The sequence below is a fragment of the Mandrillus leucophaeus genome, unplaced genomic scaffold (assembly GCF_000951045.1).
Source record: "Mandrillus leucophaeus isolate KB7577 unplaced genomic scaffold, Mleu.le_1.0 Scaffold956, whole genome shotgun sequence".
Classification (NCBI taxonomy): Eukaryota; Metazoa; Chordata; class Mammalia; order Primates; family Cercopithecidae; genus Mandrillus; species Mandrillus leucophaeus.
The window spans coordinates 511,470-522,446 of NW_012110430.1; the positions used below are offsets into that span (position 1 = coordinate 511,470).

General features: G+C 40.2%; 2 protein-coding genes across 6 annotated transcripts in view; one reads left to right on the forward strand and one right to left on the reverse strand.

Moving 5' to 3' along the window:
• The window catches only part of ELOVL6 (ELOVL fatty acid elongase 6), a 156,588-nt gene that overhangs the window by 65,866 nt on the left and 79,745 nt on the right, over nucleotides 1-10,977 (reverse strand). The window lies entirely within an intron of this gene.
• On the forward strand, nucleotides 9,483-10,172 carry LOC105532400 (homeobox protein NANOG-like). The gene has a single exon (XM_011970573.1). It carries the CDS (start codon nucleotides 9,483-9,485, stop codon nucleotides 10,170-10,172), a length of 690 nt encoding a protein of 229 aa, XP_011825963.1.

Sequence of the window (10,977 nt, forward strand, 5' to 3'; positions counted from 1 at the left end):
TCACCATGTTGCCCAGCCTGGTGTCAAACTCCTGAGGCTCAAGCAATTCCACCCACCTTGGCCTCCCAGAGTGCTGGGATTACAGGTGTGAGGCACTGTGCCCAGCCCCAAAATGCTTTGACATGGTTCAGATAGTTTCACCTCTCCCTACTCCTCTGGAATCATGTCATAACTTTCCCCTGGGACACCCTGTGCTACAACTATACTGTCATTCTCAAGACATCACGCCCCTTTGTCCCACTTTCCTTCGCACGTGCTGTTCTTGCTACGTTGAATGCCCTTCCCATGCAACCTTGTCATTTTTTATGATCACTGTGAAGATAATCCCTGACTGCTTCTAGGTCAAGCTGCCTATCTCTTCCTTCATCACCACTGTGCTTTCTGTATATCTTTTTCTTACCTACTGTAGCACTTGTCTCTTTGTATTTTACACACAAGTTAACAAATCTGGCTTTCCTTTGAAATCCTGAAGGATACAGATTGTGTCTTACTCAACTTTGTATGCCCAGGGGCTTATGTCTTTCCCCAACATATGAATTAATAAATGGCCTATTGGATTTTTAAAATCTTGTGTTTTGGACATACTTTTAAGAGGGCAAATGCACTATTGAAGACTAAATAGAATAACTGATGCTCAAGTAATCTATGAAACTGCTTCAAACTCACTTGATTCTTAATCTAAACAGTAAAAATTGTATTTTCTTATAGCTCTTTTCCCTTAGGAGCAGAAAGAAAACTACAAATTAAGATAGGTAGTTTAAATCTTGAAGTGATTTAAATTATTCATTCAGCAAGTATTAATTGAGTGCCAACTGTGTGCTAAGCACAGTTCTAGGCTCTGGAAATACATCAGTGAACAAAACAGACAAAAAACTCTGTCCTCGTGGATGGAGGTTTCAACCCTGGAGAGAGACAATAAATAAGAAAATAAGTAAATTATATAGTATGTTAGAAAATTACAAATATTATGGAAAGAAAAAAGCAAGTGGGTGCAGGTGGAAAATGGGATGGAGAGTGAGAGACAGAGCACAGTGTTAAACAGGGTGGCACACTGGGAAGGTGAATGTGAGCCAAGACTGGAAGGAAGTGCGGGAATGAGCAACTCTGGGAGGAAATGCATAAGGCAGAGAGCAATAGTCAAGGTAAGAACTATCTTCAAAGGTAAAATTTACCAGATTCTACTGATTTTGTCTTTGGAAAATTCAACATATTAAGATGTCATTTGAGCATGTATCTATAAATGTGTATCTAGGCAATAGTTCTCCTTTCAGTAACTTTTCAGGTAAATACAGCTAAGTCTGCATAGTCATAAATATCATGCACGAAAAATGAGGATGAAAGCGTCCAGACTATGGTAAAGAAGGTTTGTTCATTTTTATCAATAACTAAAATCTTCTTTAAAAGATAACTATAAATCTTAGTTACCAAGAAATCCCAGTTTCTGCTACTGCCTCTTGTGAGTTAAACTAGACAGTCTGTAGACAGATTAGAAGGTACCACAGTAAAGTCTTGAATTAAAACAGGTTTAGAGCTTGATACTAGAGAAGAATTTATTTAATCTTTCTTCATAAAGAATGTGTATGGGGCCAGGCGCGGTGGCTCAAGCCTGTAATCCGAGCACTTTGGGAGGCCGAGATGGGTGGATCATGAGGTCAGGAGATCAAGACCATCCTGGCTAATGCAGTGAAACCCCGTCTATACTAAAAAATACAAAAAACTAGCCGGGCGAGGTGGCAGGCGCCTGTAGTCCCAGACACTTGGGAAGCTGAGGCAGGAGAATGGCGTAAAGCCAGGAGGCGGAGCTTGCAGTGAGCTGAGCTGAGATCCGGCCACTGCACTCTTCAGCCTGGGCGACAGAGCGAGACTCCGTCTCAAAAAAAAAAAAAAAGTGTATAACCAGAAATACCATTCGACCCAGCAATCCCATTACTGGGTATATACCCAAAGGATTATAAACTATTCTATTATAATGAATGTTTGCTTATTGCATATGTATGTTTACTGCAGTACTATTCACAATAGCAAAGATATGAAACCAACCCAAATATCCATTAATGATGGATTGGATAAAGAAAATGTGGTATATATACACCATGGAATAGTGTGCAGCCATAAAAAGGAATGAGATCATGTCCTTTGCAGGGACATAGATGAAGCTGGAAGCCATCATCCTCAGCAAACTAACACAGGAACAGAAAACCAAACACTGCATGTTCTCACTCATAAGTAGGAACTGAACAATGAGAACACATGGACACGAGGAAGAGAACAACACACACTGCGGCCTGTGGTACAGGGAGCGAGGGGAGGGAGAGCATCAGGACAAAAAGCTAATGCATGTGGGGCTTAATACCTAGGTGACAGGTTGATAGGTGCACCAAACCACCTGATAGGTACACGTTTACCTAAGTAACAAACAGGTACATTCTGCACATGTATCCTGGAACTTTAAAAAAAAAAATGTGTTTATTGTTCTTTCAGGATTTCCTCTTGCAAACCCAAACCTGAATATACATAAGCAAAGGCTAGTTCTTGAAGAAACTGCCAGGATTACTCTCAACTAGACAGATTTTCTACAAGCACATTAATTCTGCTTCACTGGCCAACTCTTTTTAGGTCCAAGTCGAAAAAAAGTATAATGATTTCTGACAAGGACAAAAAAATAGGCTTTCAATTTTCATCATGAGTCAGCAGGGAAGGACAGGACATAAGTGACTTTTTAATGTATGTTTCTGTAAATGAACATATAGAAAAGTAAAACCTAATGGTAATGTGGAAATCAGAATTTTTGAAAAGAAGGCAAATGAAAGGAATAAATATTACTTTTAAACTAAAATAAAAAGGCATTGAGTGATTTTTATTTTTAAAATATACTCTAACAACTACCCATTTCCATTTTTTAAACAATAAAGCCTTTTACTCCAATGGTTCAGTGAGTCGAGATGAAGTTTTCAATTTTCAGCTGAGTAATAACATTATATACTTATAAGCTGATCTCAATTTTAGGAAATCATTAAGTAGAAACATAAACATTTCAAAGATTAGATATTGTTGTTTCTTTAAAAACATAAACACTTTTTAAAAAAGTCTTTCTACATTTCCCTACATGTTTCCAGAATATCTTCGTATCTTTATAGAACTCAGTGGCTCTATGAATGGAAGACCAAGATAATATACATAAGGAAAGGGATGGATAAAATTTCATATTCCTTATAAATTAATAAAACTTAATTTTATTTACTCTATTAGAAAGATAGGGATTTAGGCCTGGCATGGTGGCTCACACCTGTAATCCCAGCACTTTGGGAGGCTGAGGTGGGCGGATCACCTGAGGTCAGGAGTTCGAGACCAGCCTGGTCAACATAGTGAAACCCCATCTCTCTTTAAAAAAATAAAAAAAATTAGCCAGGCATGGTGGCATACGCCTGTAGTCCCAGCTACTCAGGAGGCTGGGGCAAAAGAATCACTTGAACCTGGGAGGTGTAGGTTGCAGTGAGCCAAGATGGCGCCACTGCACTCCAGCCTGGGTGACAGAGCAAGACTCCATCTCAAAAGAAAAAAGATAGGGATTTGGTTTATAGGTGATTATTTTCTACTTGTATTTATGTGGGTTACAAAAAGAATGTTTTTATTTTATAATAAAAAATAACATGTAAATTTTAGTCAGAGTAAGAGAAGGGAGAAAAGGATTGGGAGCAAGAATTAGAGACAGAGAAAAACTGATTTGGCCCCAGTGATGGTAAAAAAAACAAAAACTATCAAATCTTTTTTTTGTGAGACAGGATCTCTGTTCCCCAGGCTGGAGTGCAATGGTATGATCTTGGCTCCCTGCAAGCTCCACATCCCAGGCTCAAACAATTCTACCTCAGCCTCCAAAGTAGCTGGGACTACAAGCATGTACCACCATGCCCAGATAATTTTTGTATTTTTTGTAGAGATGAGGTTTTGCCATGTTGCCCAGGCTAGTCTCGAACTCCTGGGCTCAAAGCCGATCCACCTGCCTCAGCCTCCCAAAGTGCTGAGATTACAGGCATGAGTCGCTGCACCCGACCCTCAAATCTTGGCCTGAGTGGAGCGGAGTAAAACAAGGGAGGGGGCAAAGCTTGGAATTCCCACTAATGACAAATCAGTAACTGAATTTTGCCCCTCTCTGACTTTTGGGAGGCCTCCCAAGGAAGTATACATATGGAGGGTAGTGAAAAATTTGATGCCAATTTCCTCCAAACTTCTAATATACTCTCTGGTGTTATGGAACAAATTTAAGAGGATTTGAAGGTGCTAGTCTTCTAACAACCATATGTACACACACTCACATTTTTGAACTAAGCATTTTTACCAGCTAATCTTATATGTTTCTCAAAATGGTTCACTGACCACCTGCAACAGAACCGATGAGGTGCTTGCAAAAACAGATTTCCTCTTCCCAGACTTTCTCAATCTAGAAGAGTAACCATAAAATGTGCACTGAAGTAAGAGTCTTAAGAGATTTTAAAATTTGAGCTTGAGCCACTATTTCATGCTTTTATCATGATGATTTAGCTACCTATCTTCAGCCACTCTCATCCAGAATCTTTCAGGACTTTTTGATTTCCTATCTCAAAGATGACATCACTTTGATAACATGCATATCAAAATTAATTATATCCTACAAAAAAAAATCCTACAATAAAATACTTCTGGCTAATATTGTAATTACAAAAAAAAAAAATCAGTGCATTAAAAAAAGCAAAGATTTTGAAAAGAGAGGAAAAGGAAAAGTAGTAGACCATCTCTTCTACTCTACACTAAGAGACACAGGATATATGCACCATTGTTGCCACAATACCATGCCTCTAAGAAGGTAAGCCTGGCCAGGTGCAGTGGCTCACGCCTGTAATCCCAGCACTTTGGGAGGCCGAGGTGGTTGGATCACAAGGTCAGGAGTTTGAGACCAGCCTGACCAACATGGTGAAACCGTGTCTCTACTAAAAATACAAAAATTAGTCGGGTGTGGTGGTACACGCCTGTAATCACAGCTATGCAGGAGGCTGAAGCAGGAGAATCACTTGAACCCGGGAGGCAGAGGTTGCAGTGAGCCGAGATCCCACCATTGCATTCCAGCCTGGGCGACAGAGCAAGACTCCGTCTCAAAAAAAAAAAAAAGAAGGTAAACCTATGTCTCACTAAGCTCCTAAAGCTTCTCCTCTATGGGAGAGTCTAAGAAAAACATTAAATTAATCTAAAATTCCTTATCCTTTTAAAAGTAAAACTGAAACTTAGGGATAACATTTATTTTTCTTCATAAGTTATGAGTTACATCAGGTGAAAAATAGTTTTCCAGGCTTTGAGGATGATCGTTTAATGACAGAAATCAAAGATATTTACTTAATAAAACTTTTCAAAGCCTTTTGGTTTATGGTACAAAATTTTACTGAATTATCTATCATGACTAAGAAGAATTTATCTGGGCTGAGAATAAGGAGACTTTTGATTCATTCATTCTTGCATACAACAATTCAGTAAATATTTATTAAGGGCTAACTATGTCCTAAGCATTGAGAATAGTTAATGGAACAGACACACTCCTTGCACCCAGACATGTTTTGGGGGAAAATAGACAAGTAAACAGAAAAGCAGGGTACTAAAAATAAGCAAACAGGCTGGGCACAGTGGCTTACACCTGTAATCCCAGCACTTTCGGGGGCCAAGGCAGGAGGATCGCTGGAACCCAGGAGTTCAAGACTGGCCTGGGCTACACAGAGAGACCCTGTTTCAAGAAAAGAAAAAAAGTCAAAAGTGAAATTAGGAAACATATAGGAGGCATGGTAACCCCATCTTGTTGGGTCAGAGAAGGCTTTCTGGAGACATATTCAGACAGGATGAGTATAAGCCTGGTAAAGAAAGTGAGAGGCAACAGTGTGGGCAAAGAGCCAGAGGCATGAGAGAGAAAGCACGTTCAAACAACTCTAAGAAATTTAGAGTACTTGACCTTCAATTACAAAGTGGGAGAGTGTTGAGATGAAGGCGCAAGAAGTTAAGTGGAAGCAAGATCATGAGGACTCTTATAAGCTATGTTAAGACGTTTCTTTTTCATCTTAAGAGTAATGGGTAGCCATTGAAGGTTTTAAATGAATGAAGTCACGTGCTTGGATTTGTGATATATAAAGATCACTCACTGATGAAATGAAAGCTGGAACTTGAGTAAGTCTGGTGGGAATAGCACAGGTTTTAGACAACAGCAGGGCTTGGAGGTGAGGATAAGGCAGGCGTCATGGGCAGTGTGGTTACAGGAAGTTCCTGCATCTGTACCCTCCCAACTGGAGCGTCATTTCAGAGCAACTGGTTAAATGTTTTGCACATATGGGTGTATGAAGTTCATTGGGTGCCTTCTGCAAACAATTTCACTCAGACACTTATCTGTGAGCATAGGGGTGACAGCAAGGTCTAATATTTCCTCATTTGTTTTGGTGCTTATCGTGTTCTTAGATATAAAATTATGCTCCTCCCACCATGTGTCAACTACCAACATGCAACAATGTCAGTTTCAAGACTGAGAAAACAGCCATTCATGTTTCCAACCAACAAGACAGAACTTGTAAAGGAAAGTTCTCAGCTCACTTGGAACATGTTTTGGAAGATACAAGAAAAGCTGGACTGATGAGGATAGATAAGTATGTAACTGAGCTACTAAGATTTTAGGTGGGTGCACAAGTTGTTGTGGTTTTGCCATTACTTTTGCATCAACCTACACAGTCGGTACTCAAAAGCAAAATAAACTTTTCAAAAGGACAGGATTATCTTGCTTTACGTAGCAGATTTAGTCCAGAAAAATTATGTATAAATCTTTTTTTCAAAAAACTAAATTGTATTTTGAAAACATTTGGGGAGCTTTCCTATTTAAGAAAAATAATTATTTTTAAGAATCAAATAATTGTTATTGTTTTATATATTTCTCAAGGGATGCACATCTATACTGGATTGCTTTCTCTTCTTACCAGCTAAGAAACAGTGTGTTCCCTAGTGTCATCTGTCACCTCCTAAAAAGTCCTTGAGTCTCTCAAGAGATGCCTTAACACCAGGACAGATGTTATAGTTAAGTGATACACCCCACAAGATGTTCTTTGATTGGAACCCTAGCTTCACTGGACTGGGTCAATTGTGAGGCTAAGTATGGCAATATGACTGAATGCCCATCCATGACACTGATTTGCCTTGCTCCTTTTCAGAGATTAGTCTGAGATGAAGCTATGGCAATGATTATGAAAATAGAAGTGGCCACGTGGGGCTTCTGGGAAAGGTTTTTAAAACATGTAGACTTGTCTGCATGTCCCTTTGGAGTTTTATTTCTTTGCTCTTCTCTTTTCTTCCTAGTCACAAACCTGATGCCTGGCAGCAACCATCTTATAGCCATGAGGCAGCACGCATGAAAAAGAAAGAAGGAAGTAAAAGATGAAATCAGCTTAGTTTCCTGATAGCATCATCCAGCTGCCTTGTCAACTCTAGATTGTGTGCCCTAGACTTCTGTTGAGTGAAACAAGGCAATTCCCGTACATGATTAAGATTCTATTTGTTGATTTTTTCATTATTTCCAGCCCAACACAATCTTTTTTTTTTTTGTTTGTTTGGTGAGATGGAGTTTTGCTCTGTCACCAGGCTGGAGTGCAGTGGTGGATCTCAGCTCACTGCAACCTTTGCCTCCCGGGTTCAAGCAATTCTGCCTCAGCCTCCTGAGTAGCTGGGTCTACAGGCATAAGCCACCACGCCCAGCTAATTTTCGTATTTTTAGTAGAGATGGGGTTTCACCATGTTGACCAGGATGGTCTCGATCTCTTGACCTTGTGATCTGTCCACCTCAGCCTCCCAAAGTGCTGGGATTACAGGCATAAGCCACTGCACCTGGCTACCCAACACAATTTTAATACCCTGAATTTCAATTACAACTTCTCTGAATGTAAGGCACCAAGTTCTGTTGCTACTAACAGTATGTGGGATTCTGTGGTGATTTATTAACATGGACTACAACTAGCAAGCCAATTCCTCTAAAATGTAAATATATTTAAAGTGACATTTGTAGAGCCTCCCTCCTCTACTGAGCTGCTGATCTGTGGGAGCTCTATCAGTACCATAAGATAGCAGGGAAACAAAACCAAAAAGCCATCCGATACTTCCTGGGCATTTTGGCCGTAATTATTCTCATTTAATTAAGCTTGAATGACCAAGTATTAAAAATGACTGAACCAAGGACGCTAAAGCAGAACCAACAGTAGCCCAAGGAAAAGTAACTTCCCAGAAAAATATAAGGACAATGTTCTGTGAACAATTTTAGGCAGATTAAAGTGACTTAGTAATAAGCAGTATTAAACCAAAATGTTCACCATCATCCATCCGGCCGGGTATTGGATAGTTGCCTTTAAGCAAAACATATCATGTGGGCTGAGCACTGCAGTAGCCGCAGTGCTTACTCAGAAGCTCAACCTGTCTAGCAGGCTCCAGGGTTCTCAGACTAGCTTTTATGCACATGACCATCAGTCATTTTAGGATATCAAAGACAGCAAATTTATATCTGTTCATGGGTCTGTATTTAGGCATTTAAATGCATATAAATATAGGTAAGTACACATTTTTTTCAAGGAAACATTATGGAAGTTTAACACATTTAAAGATCATTAGATATTCACTCTAACTCCCACTCCTATATAAAAGCTCTGGCTGCACTAGTTTATTTGAATATAAGAGAATTTTTTATAGTTAAGGAAGCCTCCTAAATTATAAATGACTGTACTGTATGTAAGGTCTGCACCTTGGACATTGAACTGAAAATAATGAAGTACTTAGGAAATATCTGTTGCATTGATGTTCCAATCCCTGTTGCTTCGCAGTATGATATTTACACTGAGGGAAACTGAGTTACAGAGAGGTGGGACACCTTTCAGGAGTCACCAGAAGGGCTAGAAGAGTTTGGGATGCTGAAATCCAGAGTGGTGTGGATTATTTTTTAAATCTGAACTATTCAAATTATCTGTTTATATTGATCAAAATTGGCCACAGAATCTCCAAATCCTCAAGTTCACATTAAGACAAATAGGCAGACTTTTCTCTAGAAAACTAAACAGCCTCTTTTATAAACAGGAGTATTTTTAGAATTAACAGTAACAAATCCAAGTCGATACAGTGTATGTGAACTTAAAAACATGAATGGATTTTTGCTGGACTGAGCTGGCTGCCTCCTGTTATTGTGAAGGCGACTCACTTCATCCCAGCTTCTTGATACTTTCGCTCCTGGAGGTCATATTTCTCTAAGATCTTCCAGAAAAAAGTCTTAAAGCCATCTTAGCCTTTTTTCCAGTCCACCTCTTAAATTTTTCCTACTCTTCTCCAATAATGACATGAGTGTGAGTACAGCTTGTCCATAAAGCCTGCCTTGCTCCGAAGCATCCGACTGTAAAGACTGGTCACCTACACCTGTGGTTTGTGGGTCTGAAGAAAACCATCCATCCTTGCAAATGTCTTCTGCTGAGATGCCTCACACAGAGACTGTCTCTCCTTTTCCTTCTTCCATGGATCTGCTTATTCAGGACAGCCCTGATTCTTCCACCAATCCCAAAGGCAAACAATCCACTTCTGCAGAGAATAGTGCCACAAAAAAGGAAGACAAGGTTTTGGTCAAGAAACAGAAGACCAGAACTGTGTTCTCTTCCGCCCAGCTGTGTGTACTCAGTGATAGATTTCAGAGACAGAAATACCTCAGCCTCCAGCAGATGCAAGAACTTTCCAACATCCTGAACCTTAGCTACAAACAGGTGAAGACTGGCTTCCAGAACCAGATAATGAAATCTAAGACGTGGCAGAAAAACAACTGGACAAAGAATAGCAACAGTGTGACTCAGAAGGCCTCAGTACCTACCTACCCCAGCCTCTACTCTTCCTGCCACCAGGGATGCCTGGTAAACCCAAATGGGAACCTTCCAATGTGGAGCAACCAGACCCAGAACATCCCGTTCTGGAGCAAACACTTCTGGAACGCTCAGACCTGGTGCACCCAGTCCTGGAACAATCAGGCCTGGAACAGTCCCTTCTATAACTGTGGAGAGGAATCTCTGCAGTCCTGCTTGCAGTTCCACCCAAATTCTCCTGCTAGTGACTTGGAGGCTGCCTTGGAAGCTGCTGGGGAAGGCCTTAATGTAATACAGTAGACGACTAGGTATTGTAGTAGTCCACAAACCATGGATTTATTCCTAAACTACTCCACGAACATGCAACCTGAAGATATGTGAAGATGAGTGAAATTGAAATTACTCAATTTCAGTCTGGGCACTGGCTGAACCTTCCTCTCCCTTCCTCCCCTCCCTGATAGGATTTTTCTTGTTTGGAAACCACGTGTTCCGGTTTCCATTATGCCTATCTAGTCAATTTGATGGAGGGTGGAGTATGGTTGGAACCTAATCAGAGAGGTTTCTTTCTTTCTTTCTTTCTTTCTTTCTTTCTTTTTTCCGATTGGATCTTCCTGGAGAAAAGGCATTTTAATCACCTTGGCTGCTAAAGACAACTTGATACTAGCTGTCTCTAGTTATCTATAGATAACTAGATCTAATACTAGTTTGGGTATCTTTAGGGTTTAGAATCTAACCTCAAGAATAAGAAAAAAATAAGAAATAAAAGTACAAATTGGTGTGATGAAAATACATTCCTATTGTTTGGGATTGGGAGGCTTTGCTTATTTTTTAAAAAACTCTACTGAGGTCAGGCGCCGTGGTTCATGCCTGTAATCCCAGCACTTTGGGAGGCCAAGGGAGGCAGATCACCTCAGGTTAGGAGTTCGAGACCAGTCTGGTCAACATGGTGAAACCCTGTCTCTACTAAAATACAAACATTAGCCGGGCGTGGTGGCAGACGCCTGTAATCCCAGCTACTCGGGAGGCTCAGCCCAGATGGTGCCACAGCAATCCAGCCTGGATGGCTGAGCCAGACTTCATGTCAAAATAAAATAAAATAAAAACC

What these genes read in the sequence shown, in the direction of transcription:
- LOC105532400 (XM_011970573.1), top strand. Translation starts at nt 9,483, where the DNA reads ATGTCTTCTGCTGAGATGCCTCACACAGAGACTGTCTCTCCTTTTCCT.